This window comes from Cetorhinus maximus, chromosome 6 (assembly GCF_964194155.1).
Source record: "Cetorhinus maximus chromosome 6, sCetMax3.hap1.1, whole genome shotgun sequence".
Taxonomy (NCBI): domain Eukaryota; kingdom Metazoa; phylum Chordata; class Chondrichthyes; order Lamniformes; family Cetorhinidae; genus Cetorhinus; species Cetorhinus maximus.
In genome coordinates, this window is record NC_135884.1 from 41189107 (window position 1) to 41205465 (window position 16359).

At 47.1% G+C, this 16359-nt stretch overlaps 1 protein-coding gene across 2 annotated transcripts in view; it reads right to left on the reverse strand.

Moving 5' to 3' along the window:
* The window catches only part of adamts9 (ADAM metallopeptidase with thrombospondin type 1 motif, 9), a 306177-nt gene that overhangs the window by 22306 nt on the left and 267512 nt on the right, over positions 1 to 16359 (reverse strand). For both annotated transcript variants that reach the window (XR_013576832.1, XM_078543655.1), the window contains exon 31: positions 6090 to 6260. Coding sequence is in view for 1 of the 2 variants with exons in the window: in XM_078543655.1 (XP_078399781.1) it covers positions 6090 to 6260 (171 nt within the window). In the remaining variant the exon portion in view is untranslated. The remainder of the gene's footprint in view (positions 1 to 6089; positions 6261 to 16359) is intronic.

Here is a 16359-nt window from a genome sequence, read left to right on the forward strand (position 1 = left end):
TCAACTCCACTTTCCTGCCCATCCCCGATATCCTTTGACTCCCTTGTTAGTCAAGAGTATACCTAACTCAGCCTTAAAAATATTCAAAGACCCAGCCTCCACCGATGTCTGGAAAGTGAGTTCCACAGACTCATGACCCTCAGAGAAAAAAATTCTCCTCATCTCTGTCTTAAATAGGGGATCGCTTACTTTTAAACAATGTCTGCTAGTACTAGACTCACACAAGGGGAAACATCCTTTCAGCATCCACCCTGTCAAATCCCCTCTGGATCTTATATGTTTCAATAAGTCTCATTCTTCTAAACTCCACTTCTTCCAGGGATCTGTCAAGTGAACCTTCTTTGAACTGCTTCGGATGCAATTATGCCCTAGCTTAAATAAGGAGGCCAAAACTGTATACAGTATTCCAGATGTGGCCTCACCAATGCCCTGTACAACTGTAGCAAAACATCCCTACTTTTATATTCCATTCCTCATGCAATAAACAACAACATTCCATTTACCTTTTTAATCACTTGCTGTACCTGCATACTAACTTTTTGTGATTCATGTACCAGTACACCAGGTCCCTCTGTACCAGAATTCTGCAATCTGCCTCTCCATTTAAATAGTATACTGTTTTTCTATCCTTCCTGACAAAGTGGACAAGTTCACATTTTCCCATATTATACTCCATGTGCCAAATTTTTGCCCACTCACTTAACCTACCTATAACTCTTCACAGACTTCTTATGTCCTCTTCACAAATTACTTTTCTATCTATCTTTGTGTCATCAGCAAATTTAGCAACTACACATTCGGCCCCTTCCTCCAAGTCATGTATGTAGATTGTAAATATTTGAGGCCCCATCACTGATCCCTGTGGCACTCTACTTGTTACATTTTGCCAATCCAAGAATGACCCATTTATACCTACTCTATTTCCTGTTAGCTAACCAATCCCCTATCCATGCTAATCTTACCCCCTACATTGTGGGCTCTTATTTTGTGCAGTAACCTTTTATGTGACACCATGTGCCTTCTGGAAATCTAAGTACACCTCAACCACAGTTTCCTTTTTTATTCACATTGCTTGTTACTTCTTCAAAGAACTCTAGTAAATTAGTCAAACACGATTTCCCTTTCTCAAAACCATGTTGACTCTGCCTGATTGCTTTGAGATTCTCTAAGTTCTCTGCTATAACCTTTTTGTTAATAGATTTAGCATTTTCCCTATGACAGATGTTAAGCTAACTGGCTTGTGGTTTCTTGCTTTCTGTTTCCCTCCTTTCTTGAATAGAGGAGTTACATTCGCTATTTTCCAATCTGATGGAGCCTTTCCAGAATCTAGGGAATTTTGGAAAATTAAAACCAATCCATCTACTATCACAGCAGCCACTTCTTTTAAGACCCTAGGATGAAGTCCATCAGGACCTGGGGAATTGTCAAGTTTTAGTTCTAATAATTTTCTCAGTACTCTTTCCCTGGTGATTTTAATAGTTTTAAGTTCCTCCCTCCCTTTCACCTCTTCACTTACAGTTATTTCTGGGATGTTACTTGTATCCTCTACAGTGAAGACAGATGCAAAATATCTGTTCAATTCATCTGTCATATCCTTATTTTCCATTATTAATTCTCCAGACTAACTCTCTAGAGGACCAACGCTCACTTTACTTATTCTTTTCCTTTTTAAATACCTGTAGAAACTCTTACTATCTGTTTTTATATTTCCTGCTAGCTTTCTCTCGTACTCTAATTCCTCCCTCATTATTTTTTTGGTCATTCTTTGCTGCTTTTTAAATTCTGCCCAATCTTCTGACCTGCCACTAATCTTCACAGAATTGTATGTTTTCTCTTTCAATTTGACACTGTCTTTACCTTCCTTAGTTAGCCGTGGATGGTGCTCCCTTCCCCTAGAGTCTTTCTTTCTCAGTGGAATGTGTCTTTGCTGAGTGTTATGAAATATCTCCTTAAATGTTTGCCACTGCATCTCTACTGACCTATCCTTTAACCTAATTTCCCAGTTTACTTTAGCCATCTCTGTCCTCATAGCCTCATAATTGCCCTTATTTAAATTTACAACATTAGTCTTCGACCCACTCCTCTCTCTCAAAATGATTGTGAAATTCAATCATGTTATGACCAATGCTACCTAGGGATGCCTTTACTTTGAGGTCACTGATTAATCCTGTCTCATTGCACATCACCAGATCTGGAATAGCTTGCTCTCTGGTTGAGCCTAGATTCTAGTTCCTCTAAGAAATTGTCCCGAAAATACTTTGTGAACTCATCATCCAGGCTATCTTTGCCAATCTGATTCATCCAACCTATATGTAGATTAAAATCACCCATGTTTATTGCTGTACCTTTCTCACAAGCCCCCATTACTTTTTCCTGTAATACCCTGTCCTACAGCGTTGTTACTGTTAAAGGGCTTATAAACTGCTCCCCCAAGTGACTTCTTACCTTTATTATTTCTTATCTTTACCCAAACTGATTCTACATCATGATTTTTATCCCTATTGTATTAAAGTCATCCTTAATTAACAGAGCTACCCCTCCATCTTTTCCTAGCTTCCTGTCCTTCCGAAATGTCATGTACCCTTGAATATTCAGGTCTAACCTTTATCATCTTGCAGCCACGTCTCTGTAATGGCTATCAGATCTTACATATTTATTTCTATTTGAGCTGTTAATTCTTTTGTTATGAGTGCTACGTGCATTCAGATACAGAGCCTTTAGTTCTGTCTTTTTACTATTTTCGCAACCTCCAGCCTTATCTGCTGGCACGCTCTTAAGTTTGTATGCTCTGTCCCTTCCCGCCACGCTCTGATTATCATTTCCCTTATTGCTACCTTGCTCACTTGCCTTGTTTTCTCTCTATAATTTATCACATCTTCCCTCACTAATTCCCTCACTAATCCCTTGCCCCCACTAATTAGTTTAAAGCCCTCTTTACCACCCTAGTTGTATAAAGTTTTCATCTGTTCATTCCCGATTTCTAATTGATTGCAGTCTAGGGGGGATCTCAACAGCGCGCCCTCTGGAGAAGTGTAGAATCACTGATCACAACTTCTGGATTTCGGACGTTGCTGTTAGTTTCAGAGAAATAATGATAGTGAACACAGACAGTTTAGCCAACATTACTATTGTGAAATTTCCTCAAGAATAAACAGGCAATTTGAAAGTTAATTCAGGTTTGCAAAGGAAATTTGAAGAGATAGTGTTAGTTAGTTCTATCTTTCTCTCCCCCACACCCAGGCATAGGGTGATGTGAATTCTTGTAGTGACAGCAAGAGGCAAATAGTGTTTTGAAAGTCTGAAGCAGCTTAGCTTGGAGAGGTTAAACTAGTGGACGGAAGCCCATGTTTATAGAATTTGTAAGTTGCACCTCAATTATATTTTCAAAACTGAAGAGCATAGGAAAATTGATTGTTCTCAGTCTGGCACTTTATCCTGTTCCTTCATATATTTTATATGGCTTGAAGCTGTGCTTTGCTGTCTGTTCTTGCTACTCGTGAAGATAGAATGGGGGCTAAATTTGATAGACCATGAAACCAGGCATCAGGATCATGATGTGCAATTAACCCATGCCCATTGATGGCACGCAGGCAGTGTACAAGCATTGTGCGATCTGCTGTTTTACATAATTGCAGTGTTCAGTCAGCGCTAACTGCACTTTTGATTAGATGGATGCTTGAGCAGAGGGCCAACATCATGAGTGGCTAACAGCGGTTAAAACTAGCATGCACTGATTAAAGCCAGCCTGTACCTCTAAGGGGAAGTGAATCATAGTTGGAGTAGATGCTGGGAGACCTAATGAACTGAATATGATTTGGGAAAGAAAGAATGCCACAACATGGAAGAGAGTGGGCACAAGGATTTCTGGGCACTGCACTGGGGACACTGGTGGAGGGGATTCAAAGTAGGTGAGATGCCCTGTATTCACAAGGGGCCAGGAGAACCTCCAGGCAAACATTCAGAAAGCAAAAGGAGTAGAAAGCCATGGAGGTCAGTGCAGAAGTTAATCTCCAAGGAACTGGTTACAGTGCTGCAAGAAGTTCAATAACCTCATGAGTGAACAAGGTCAGTCAATGCATGTTCAAATGCCATATCCTACCAACTGCAGCACTAGACTCAGATACTGCTCAATTCACTACGCTCCCATCATTCACTGACCAACAATATATATCAATCAGGACTTATACTAAACATGCATATGCTACACCTCACCTTAACACGCTTAGCACTGCTGCAAGCCTCACACACACCGATCACAGATTGTACGCACTTTTCAACCATGATAGCTACATCAGCCAAACAGATTGCATGACACTCACTGACCCAATTCCTGCTCCCTTGCAGGATAAGATGGCACACAATCAGAGACATCCGTACCTAATTGGAGGGCATATCCTGACCCCAATGGAGAGGACGGTGTTGGTCATTAATGGCGTAGTATAAAGGGTTAATAGCTATCATGCTAATAGCTAATATGGATTATCAGTGATGTCAGATCATGTGTCACTGGAACTCACAGAGAGATAGTTCTGGAAGGAGCCTTGTGCTTATCTATCCCTGTACATAGTTGTATATAGTTAATAAATGTTTGGAAGTTCCTGGATGCTTTGTTTGCTGTAGTCTCTATGAAACACACCCGTGACTGTTTATAATGATACTTCAAGTGGGACACCCATTACTGAGGCTGAGACCAGCAAAGCATTGAAACCATCTGAGATGACAATAGCCTCATACCTAAACTCCTTTACACATTCCACCTCCCCTTCATTTCACACTCTCCTGTGATTTACAAGCTGCAGATGGTGTAAGCACGCATCTCTTAATTCCCCCCACCCACCCCACATTTGTCTTCTCACCCCATCACATCACTAGTGCCCTTGCTGTTGCCTGTCAACCTGTCAGTCCAGATTGCTGCCACCCATGTCGGGAAGTTGCAGTCCAAAAGCTGATGCTGAGTTTGCAGAAGAGTTCTGCTGCAGAGGGCTCAGATGAACAATTCAACGGGGCAGCACAATAATGCATGGGTAGCCTGCCAGAATGCCTGTGGTGAATGTCAAAGAGCATAAAGACATCCAGCACCATCTTGGCACAAGGCTTTGTGCAGAGCTTGGAGCCCATCCTTTCCAACGCAGAAGTGGTGGCCAACTCCATCAGCACATTTGTGGACCCAACCATAACGCAGCATCTAATGGTTGATACCTCAGCTTCTATTGTAGCATAAGCAGCTGCCAAAAGTCTGAATGCTGCAATGGAAGCTCAGACTGCTGTCATGCAAGCTTAGCTTTCTGCCATCATGGCTGTGAGCTACAATATGCAAAGAGGCTTGCAGGGAGTCAGATCAATCCAACAATCTTTCCTTCAACAGATTACTGAGCTTGATGAAATGCCGCCCTGGGTCTGTGGCAGTGGATCCAATTTATGCTGTACAGTTTCAAGGTCTTTAATGTTTTGGTAGTAATTTTAACTTTCAGTGATAGTACAGCAAAAGAGATATAAAATTGGCTGCCCATTCACTTAATTGAAAAGATGATTTTGGCAGGATTTGTAAGTGGAGGGGGATCTGGTATTGCCTATTTTGCATCATCACTAAAAGTAAAAATAATTCTTTCTTTTCTATAATGTGGTGCTCAAAATCACATACAGTAAGAAAGCAATATTTCCTGACCCAAAAAACAACCAGGACCATGGTAGCAGGAGAGCTGAATCCAAACCCTGGCAAGATAAATAAGGGCAGACTGAAAGAGGGTGGGAAAATGTAGCAAGAATTCTCCTAATCTAACCATATTAAAAACTAGACGACTTGCTAAATTGCTACTTATACAGGTTGAAAAATAAATACAGATACATTTATTTGACATCGGATACCAGTAGCAAATAAAATACTTTATCAACATTCTAGAGGTAACATTAATTTTAACACTACCCTCGAAACATAGTGTATTTTTCCATAAAACTTTAAAAGCTGTTGATTTTTGAGAATTGTGACACTGACATCTGATGCATCAGTAAATACTGCACTTAAGCCCAACTAGATTCAGATGTTATTTGCTAGTTTTGTAAGCTATGAATTAATTAAAATGTTCTTCTACCTCAGACCACTCTCCTGTAATCCATATGTATTCACAAGGTTGAGTATTGCACTGCTCCACATCTAATGGTCTTTTCCTTGCATCACATTCAATACTATATGCTTCTTCAGAATTCTGGTTGATACAAGTTACTTTACGATTCCTTGTTCCAGTACCACAGGTCTTACTGCACTGTAAAGAAGGCAAATGAAAGAAATGTTCTATTATATCTGATTAACACATTTTAATATCTAACTAGAAATAAGAACACTTAGGAGTCACCTGATAGAGAGGGTTATTTAAGATTATGAAAGGGTTTGATAAGGAAGAAACAGGAAAGATGTTTCCACTTGGAAGCAGGACCAGAACTAGCAGCTATAAATATAAGATACTCATAACAAATCCAACAGAGAATTCAGGAAAAAAGTCTTTACCAAGAGAGTGGTGAGAATCTGGAACATGCCACCACAATGAGTATTAGAGGTGAATGACATATATGCATTTAAGGGGGGAGCTGGTTATAGCATATGAGGGAGAAAGGATCTGAAGGATATGTTGATGGAGCTGGATGAAGAAGGGTGGGATGAGGCTTGTGTGGAGCAGAACCACTTCCATGGTTGGACCAGAGGGCCTGTTTCTACGCTGTCAATAATATGCAATGGTATATTGTACATCAGGCCATCTCTGACTTAGATATTTAAACAGAATATTAAACGTACTAATGACCAATCTTTTAGGAAACAAAGTGCAAGTGTAAGGATAGCACAAAACAATCTTTCTTGAATTTAGTTTCTCAGAAACTTTCGAAAATTCTGCAAAACCAAAGAAAATAAAATGCTAAGAATTGTATTACTAAACAGGGCATTAAGAAAGTAAGAAAATGATATCAAAATCCAGTCAGGTTAAAATGATATTTCATACATGATAAAAAGTATTTGAACGATAAGTGTTTCATTGGGAAGTTATAGGATTGGCGTATAAAGCAACTTCATTATACATTTCATATTGTCAGTTCAACAAGGCTTTAGTCTTCTAACAAAACTTCTTAATTTGATGTGAAACTAAAATGAACAGAAATGGTCCTCCTAGTTCTACTGTATAGTTGAGGGATGCTGCCAGCCTCAAACCCTAGCAGTAATTACCTGAGGGCCACTGCAGGCGAAGTAGGCCACCTTAAATCGAATTCCTTAGCATAGGCGAGCTGCGGGAGGCGCGTTTATTAACATGAGGCCTGTGGACCAATTTCAGGGGTCCTTGGGTAGACTTCCACTGGCACGTGCAGTGCACATTCTACCCATTTGTGCTCAAAAAAGGGCTGGAAAGACCAATTTATGCATATTTTGGATATTTGCCTCAAATGTTATGGTAAGAAAAGAAATAGAAGATAGCTTAATGTTTTCGGAACCAAGTAACAGATACTGGAATAAAACTGTAACGCACTGTGCCTGTTTTTGGGTATAAAACAAGTGCAAAGCATACCAATTTAGGAGTTGGACGGCCTGCGTACAATCTGTGCAGGCTTTGGTCCCACCTCCAAAAGCACGGGGCCCATTTTTGAGGCCTGAAAAAGACTATGGGCTGGATTTTCATCCTAGAGGCAGGTAACAGGAGTCAGCTGAGAGCCCAACGGTCCATTGTCCTGTTGAAACAGCTTTGCGCAAGGGAAAACATTGCTTGATTGACAGTTTTTTCTGTTAGATCTATTTTGTCAATTGTACAATGTTTATTTACACAAGATAATGAGGTGGCAAGTGCTTGTAGATTTTGTTATTGATATTTTAAAGGTCAGGATGATTGACAATTTTATAGGGCTGCAGCAAAATCAGTTTTTTAAATAGTGTTATGAATGAATTACTTCTTTTAAAAAGCTTTTCCACACGTGCCATTGTTGCTATAGGGTCCATTGGTTCTGTACAGAGCGTAAACTGGATGAATGGGCATGAAAGTGCCATAGGTTGACATGGAGGGTATGAGAGGTCATTGGGGATGGGCTGAGCAGGCATAGGTTGGCATGGAGGGTGTGCTGAAGATGTGCTTTATGCCAAATAATGATTTTTAATCTACCAGGTAGGAATCTGAATTGAACTTTTAAAAATAGACTTTATAAAAACACAGCATGGAATTTTCCATTCTGGAGACTAAAGGGAGAATTTTCCCCATATCGAGCGGGGCGTGCGGGAGCGGGTACTGGCAGTCACGGACCCGATTGCCGCTGGCGATCGGGACCGCGCCGCCATTTTGTGCGGGTGGCCCACCCAGCGTGTTTGGCGACTCCCGGGGACGGCGGGAGTAGCTGGGCGCAGGCGGAACAGCAATCGCCGCTGGGTCCAATGGCGACCCAGCGGCCTGTTTAAAGGCCAAGCTGCAGCCGCACCAAGGCTGCTGTACATGGCCAGAGGTTGAGGTCAAGGCACATCTAATACAGCCATGCAGGAGGGCAGGGCGGGTGGCCACTGTGTGCCCAGGTTTTCTGATGAGTGCCTTGCTGCCCTCCTCGAGGAGGTGGCAGCACGGTAGGAGGAGCTTGTCCCCGAGGGCGGGAGGAGGAGGCCACCTCACTTGACCAAGCGTGCGTGGGAGGAGGTTGCGGAGGTCGTAAGCTCCTATGATGTGGTGCGGCGCTCATGGACCCAGTACCGCAAGCACTTCAAAGACCTGCGGCGCACGGGAAGGGTGAGTTGCATGTTGGCATTGTTCACTGAACCCATCATGTAACCTTCTCCCCGCTGGCGCCCCACCCATGTCTGAGTGGCCTGAGTGTAATGAGTCAGTGACGGCATGTGTCCTTATTTGGGCGGGCCACCAGATATTGCCTATGCGTTCGTCAGCATGAGAGGGTTGTGATGAGATGGGTTCTGCACCCGCAGCATGTGGTGGAGTGACACCCACATGACTGTGGTGGGGGCAACCTGGAGGAGCTACACCTAGGTGCACTGCTTGAACTGCATGACATGTTGAAGTCAGGGTGATAACATGATGTGAGGGGATGTTCAAGGTGGCATGACACAGATGGATCTGCTGCCCTCTGCACTCCACATCATTGTGCCTCCTTGCAACGGCAGGTACAGCTGTGTGCTCCCAACTGTGATGAAGGCAGCATGTGGAGGGGCGGGGGAAAGAACACACCAGGCATATTTGTGTGAGTGCTGGCCACCAGCGGGGGAAGGATGCACTGCAGCCCTGCAATGGCCAACTGGGCTTGGGATGGGCCGGCCACGAGGAGATTGACGGTACAACTATCACTTATCAACGCAATTTTTTCATTTACAGAAGAATTCTCATAGCAACACCGAGCGGCTGAGAACTGGCGGTGGGCCAGGCCAGATTTTGCTGCTTAGCTGTTTTGAGCAGGAGGCCCTCGATCTGGAGTGGCGCCACATGCTCGGGTCCACTGGAGCCGAAGAGGCTGGGGTTCCCCGGGCAGGTATGTATGGCCAGCACTCACATCACCAGTAGTCTCCTAACATCCATGTCAGTGCTGATTGTTGAGTGAGCGAAGTTACCAACATGGCTTGCCCATTGCGCCTGGAATGATAAGCACATGATGATCCGGGGGACAGGCATGTACATTGACATTGCCCGCGGGATAACCGATCGAATTTCCTTACTCTTCCTTTCAACGTCATTGGTGCACGGCCAGGAGCCGGAGCAGGGGCCCTCGCTGACACCTGAAGGGCATGAAGTTGGACCTTTAGAAGCGTCACACCATCTGTGCCAGGCAGGCACCAGCGCAGATACTGGCACCTCGGTGGGCATCATATCTTCAGCTAGTGTCCCGGGTCACAGCGGTGAGGGCACTTCACAGTCGCTGGAGCAGTTGGCGGAGACAGAGAATGCCGATGGCGCCAGCAGTCGGAGGACTGAAGGGGCCCAGGCACATGCTCAGTCTGTGGCAGACGATGAGCCTCTGGAGTCGTGGGCCATGGAGCCAACTGCTGACATGCGGCCCTGTGTGCGGGAGCATCTGGTGGAGATACATAAGGCTCTGCTTGGCTTGGTGTCAGTGGTGGAGGAGTCTACGCGAGCAGTGGCCGATGCATTGAACATCATGGCTGAGCGCCAAGCTTCCTCCATGGAGAGATTGGAGATTCTCATGGGGAGGCAGCTCCAGGGACAGGATTAGAGGTTCCTGGGGTTGCGCTCAGACCTGAACACCCTCACAGAGGCGTTGACCTCATCTGGTCAGTGCCCGTGTGGGCGATGGTTTGGCCACCAGTTATCCCACCTCGGTGCCCGTCCATCTACGGTGAGCAGGGAGGGCCGAACGGACCTCACGTTGGTGGAGCAGCTGCCTGTCATCTCTGTGGGCGCCTCTCAGGCGCTTCGGATGAGGCCGGCAGCTCCTCCACCCCTCTGCCAGTGACCACGGCACCCAATGAGGCTGCAACAACTGGGGAGATGCCAGCTGTGGAGCTGGCAGCTCCCTCCCAGGCGGGGCCAGCACAGGCTCCACGGGCCAGAGGGCGTTCGCCAAGGTCATCGAGGCCAACAGGACATCAGAGAGAGCAGGCTGTCTCAGATGCCAGTGCCAGCAACGGGGCACCACAAAGACGCAGCACCCACACCACCTTAGGCACACCCCGGGTTCATCACTGGTGCTTTTCTGTTGCCCCCCCCCACCCCTCCATGAGTTGTATCAAGCTTTGTGTGAATTGCAACACCATTTTATTTCTGTTATGTAAAGAGAATTTGGTTACAGTATTAAATTTATGTTGTCTCAAATGGCTGAGGGTGCCTCTTTCTTTGGGAAGCTGCATGGATTCCTGAGGTTTGATGAGTGATTTGTGTGTCTATTAGATTTATTCACTGCGCCCATCGCCAATCCTCCTATCCAGACAGATGAGGTCTCCAGGATGGAGGATACATGCCAGGCTTGTGTTGCAGATCCATGTGCTGTGCTAGCTAAAGGTTCCTTAGATTAGAGCATCCCAGGTGTCCCTGCCTCCCTGGAGCATGCCCGGGTCAGTCTGTGCCCCCTCATCATTTCCCTGTGCCTGCTCATCCTCGGACTCACTGCTGGACTCATCGTGCTCAGCCCCAGACACTCCATTTACATCTTCTTCGTCCACAGCATCCCCCCTTTGCAGAGCTAGATTGTGGACAGTGCAGCATGCAAACACTATCAACGACACTCAATTTGGGGGGGTACTGGAGTGCGCCCCCGGAACAGTCCAGGCATCTGAAGCGCATTTTGAGAAGGCCGATGGCTCTCTCCATCACAGCCCTTGTGGATGCGTGACTCCTATGACACCGCTGCTCAGCTTCTGCTCTTGGATGGCGGAGAGGCGTCATGAGCCACCTTCTGAGGGGATAGCCCTTGTCGCCCAGCAGCCATCCATCCAGCCGGGCTGGAGCACTGAAGAGCCCCGGCACCTGGGAGTGTCTGAGGATGTAGGCGTCGTGGAAGCTGCCTGGCTACCTTGCACAGACTTGTAGAATCAGCATCCTGTGATCACACACTATCTGCATGTTCATGGAGTGGAAGCCCTTCCTGTTGACGAAGGCACCGGGCTCACCTGCTGGCGTCTTGATGGCCACATGTGTGCAGCCTATTGCACCCTGGACGCGGGAGAAGCCATCAATGGCCGCAAAGCCTCTGGCTCGCTCTGTCTGGCTGGCCTCAGCCCAGCGGTAGTGGATGAAGGTCAGTGCATGCCTGAGCAGAGCGTTTGTGACCTGCTTGACACAAGTATGGACAGCTGATTGGAGACACCGCAAAGATCACCCACCGACCCCTGGAAGGAGCCAGAGGCATAGAAGTTGAGGGCAGCTGTGACCTTTGGAGACACGGGCATGGGGTGTCCACCCACACAGTTAGCTGAGATCTCTGGACCAATCATCTGACAGATAGTGTTGACCGTCTCCCTTGACAGATGGAGCCTCCTTCGGCACTGCACCTCAGACATATTGAGGTAGGTGCTTCGCACTCTGAATACCCTGGCAGCAGGATAGCGGTGTCTTCTATGGCCCCTTGCACCTTGGTCTACCTCTTGGCCCTGCACCCCTTGTGCCTGTGCCTGTCCTCCCAAAGGTGGCTCCCCTGGAGGCTAAATGTGCACTCCTGGCCCCCTCTCCCTTCTAACTCTCCTTTCCTCCTCTGATGAGGTGCCTCCAATGAAGAGATCACCTCCCAGGGTCAGGGAGGCTTCCTGAAATCTACAGTCCCCAAAACAAATCCTCACTGAAAAGTGCTGACCTGAAGGTTATGAGTTGAGTCCAAGCAGTTGCTATGCATTTGACACTTCTCCACCTCACACATGCAAGTCTCAATAACTTATGAGCACTAACTGTTAAATGTCTGGATTCGCAAAAACAATGATCCCTCTTTCCCGCCCGTGGATGAGCTTCATTAAAGTTTCGGATAGCTGCCTGCCCGTTGCACCCGTGCAACAAACCAAATATTGCACAGGCAATATCAGGGTCTTGGCCATGGGCTACTATGGATGATCATTGAGGAGGTGGAGAGGAAAGTCTAGGTTTGACTGGGAGAGGAAGGTGTACCGGGGCTGGGGTGGGGGAGGTGGGAGAGGAAGGTTTCAGTTTGACTAGGAGAGGAAGGTATACCGAGGGGTTGAGGTTGGGAGGGGTGGAATGATGCTGTCAGGTTTGGGGGGTGGGCGCTGTGTGTGGCAGGGGGTATGGGGAGAGAAGGGAGTAAGGATGAGGGAATGTTCAGGTGAACGTGCAAGGGAGGGGTTGGTGGAGTTGATGACTGCCTCCTGGGGAGAAAAGTGAGGGTGGGCGTGGTAGGAGGGAATGGTGAGTATGAGAGAGGGCAGAGTGAGCCGGTAGAGTGGGAGGGTGAGGGTGCGGTGGTAGCGGTAGAAGGGACGGCGAGGGTGGTTGGTGGGGACTTGGAAGGAGGAGGTCGGGGGAGGTTAATGTTGATAGGGGTGGGATTCTCAAGAAGAAAGGGAATGTGCATGTTCACCTGGATATCCTGGAAAGAAAAGGGTTCTGGATGGTCGGTGACGATGGGGAGTTGGAAGGTGATGCCGGGGGATCAACAGAGATGGGGGAAGGGACATGGGTGACTAGGGGAGGGGAAAGGACGGGGGAGCTGAAGACATACTTAACAACTATTATGCTTCTGAAATCAAAAGCAAAAGGAGCCTCGTGTTGGGCGGGCACAGGTGCTCCATGGAAGTGCAATCAGTGGGTGGGCGGAGATACAGCTCAGCTCAGATGGACAACTGAAAGAGAACCCCAGCAGGCAGCATCGAAAATGCTCGGGACACTGAGATGAGTGTGATGGAGGAAGGCCTGCATGCGTGGGAGAGTGCTTGCATGTGGCTCCAAAAGGTCCTGCCACACACACACTTCACCCTCCAGAATCTCTCGTGGTCCAGCTGAGTGCAACTGAACTGCTAGTAGGGAGGGGAGGTATGCAGGGGGAGGACTTGCGAAGCCTGTAAATGAAGCCGAAAGGCTCCATTACACATTATTAACTCAGTGTACTCAGTGGAAGTGAATGTATTCTCAGGTTATAAAGAGACAAAATGTGTTCACCCACATAACCAGTTGTGATTCAAAATTCTTAACTCTTCTAGGCCTACCACTTCTTCTAGGTGATGCCCTGACATCTGCAGCAGAGGTGGAGACAGCCTGTGAAATTTTTGGCCCTGTTGCCTCTGATGAATTTGGCGCGGGTCCTATGGAGATCCAAGGCATTAAGGGCCCCAGCTTGCTTTGGCTGCGGGCCAGCAGCTCCCTCTGTGGTGACAGAGGGTGAGGTTGAGGGGGTCACAGTCAAAGGGGGCTCAGAGGGGGGAGAGGACAGCCTCTGAGATTCCTGAGTGGATGACCCAGGGGTGTCCAGCTGCCGCTCTTCCTCCCTTCAGGTGCCCGAGGACTCCAGCCTGACTCCTTGATGGGAAGGAGCATCTGGAGGGACAGTGAGATGCCTGGTTTCCCTCTCACGTTGCTACTGTAGGAACCCACCCATGGCTACCGCGATGGAGTGCAGGTCTGCACCCACCTCCAGGATCTGCTGGATGAGGGTCTCCATAGCATCCACCATCCTTCCCATGGAGATCTCCATATATGCACATGTGAGCACCACTTCATCAGAGAGCAAGCGGACATACTTGACATGTTGAGGGCTTCCATCATAACTCTCCCCGATGAGTTGGAAGGCCTAATCCAGAGGCTCGTCATTTGACTCAGACCTCATAGATGCCTCTTCCCCAGCAGTCCTGAGTGCCGGAGAACTCGGCTGAACCTGCCTCCTCCTGCTGCGGACACGTGTCTGTGCAGTGACCACCAGATTGTGAACCCGAGCCTGCTCCAGCTCTAGCTCCCACTGAGGTGTGTGTCTCTGAGCTGGTGGAGGGTGTGGATAAGCGCTGTGACAGGTCTTCCAGCTCTTCAGTGGAAGAGGCGTCCTCTTTGCTGGAGGTGGGGAACTGGATGGAGCCGAGGGTCACTTGGCAGAGCTCCCTGCGAACCAAAGTAAAGATGATTAGTGCATAGCAGCAGAGTCAAAAACAGGAGAGAGAGCACTCACAGCTACATTGAGTGAGGGATGATGTGGTGCAAGATCCTCACTTGGGTGTCCGTTGTCGACCTCACCTTTGCCACAGTCACAGTCCACGTCCTCACCAGTCAATGCGATGGCATGCTCCTCAAAGTGAGTGAGGGGTCTAATGTGGGCCACTCCAACCCCTCCCAATCTGGGACTCTCCTTGCTGTTGTGAGCCTGCTTCTCTTGCATGAAAACAGATGAAGAGAGTACGAGCAGGATGCATGGTACTGCATGGAATGTTTGTGTGGTGAGCGGAGCCATGGACAGGATGAGGATGTGAGCTCCAGAGGATATGGGGTTGAAGGAGATGTGAGGGTGTGTGTGACAGTTAGTGGTGTTGTCCCTTGAGGTGTGAGATCCCTGTGATGTGTAATGGTTTTGTGAGTGTGTGAGAGTGATGAGGTGAGTGACTTACCCTGGCAGAACGGATGAGAGCATTCATCCTCTTCCTGTACTGGATGGATGTCCTCTTGTGCAGGGCATTGGCGCTGATCACCACTGCTACTGCCTTCCACTTGCTTGCTGGTCTTCACCCAGAGCAGGGGATAGAGGGCTTCACAGTAGGCCACCACTGTGTCCAGTAGGCGCTCGAGGGAGGTGTCGATAAATCTGGGAGCAGCATGTTTCTTCCCTTTGGCAGCCATCATTTCCCAGCAGCTTCCTATCCTTGCAAGAGTGCTAGCTCTAAGCAGGTGCACCCTTTAAATATGGCGTCCAGTTTACTGAAGGCCTGAGGTAACGGCGGGGTTGCCGAATCAGAGGATGCCCTGCCAGTGACCTGGCGTGTTTTCCAGGAATGCATAATTAATGAGGTGGGATTGGGATGATACGGCATGAAAACCCGCCATTGCTGCCAACGGGTAAAATGTCCTTTTTCCCGTCCACTACCGCACTTAGTGCAAATCTGGGACGATTCCGCCAGATGTCTTTTTTAAAATCCCCCTGGCAGCTGAAGAAGAAAGATCACATCACAGGCCAACCCTTTATATATTTTAAGCATATATTTTCTCGCAGAACTGAGAACAAACAGCTTAGAGAGAAGACTCAAGTGGGGTCCACCCTGTCTCCTTTTCTCTCCAATCCACCTGGGAAGCTTCAAGCCCTATTTGCTTACTGTGATCACCTAGGGATGCCCTGTTGCAGACACAGATTTCTTTCAAGAATCCAACCCAGTGCTACCATCTTCCAAAAAACAACAAACTCAGTCGTCTATATCTTTAAATCTGAAACATCGAGATCAGCAAATGCAGCTTCAATCTAGCTGAGTTACCAAACTACAGACTATACTCTTTTACATTTTTTATGAACTCTAATTTGGCTAACCTATCCTTCCTCATTCTGTAATCTGTATTTGTGTGTGTATGAACTTTGTGTGTTTGTGCCTGTGTGAAAGAAAGTATTTTATTATTTTTACTTAGATCAGTTTGTGTATAATAAAGCTAATCTCTTTCTTTGTCAAACTTAAGAAAAGCTGCCCTATAGGTTCCTTTATGATCTGAGTTCAGGAATTGCAGAATTGCAATCCGCATCAGCCCACACCCTTATCCTGGGCTGATGGAAATTAAGGATGTCGGGAATCCTGGAATTGGGACCCGCCTGTCATTTTAAAAAGTGCATGGAATCTCCCCGATTCTGTGAAAATCCAGCAATTTTGCTCCTTCAATGATCACCAACCAAAAGTAGGTCTTTGAAACTTCTAGAGCCATGAGGAGCAGGATTACTCTTCTGTTGCTGTAGAAGCAATGTCCAATTCCCCCATTGTCTGCT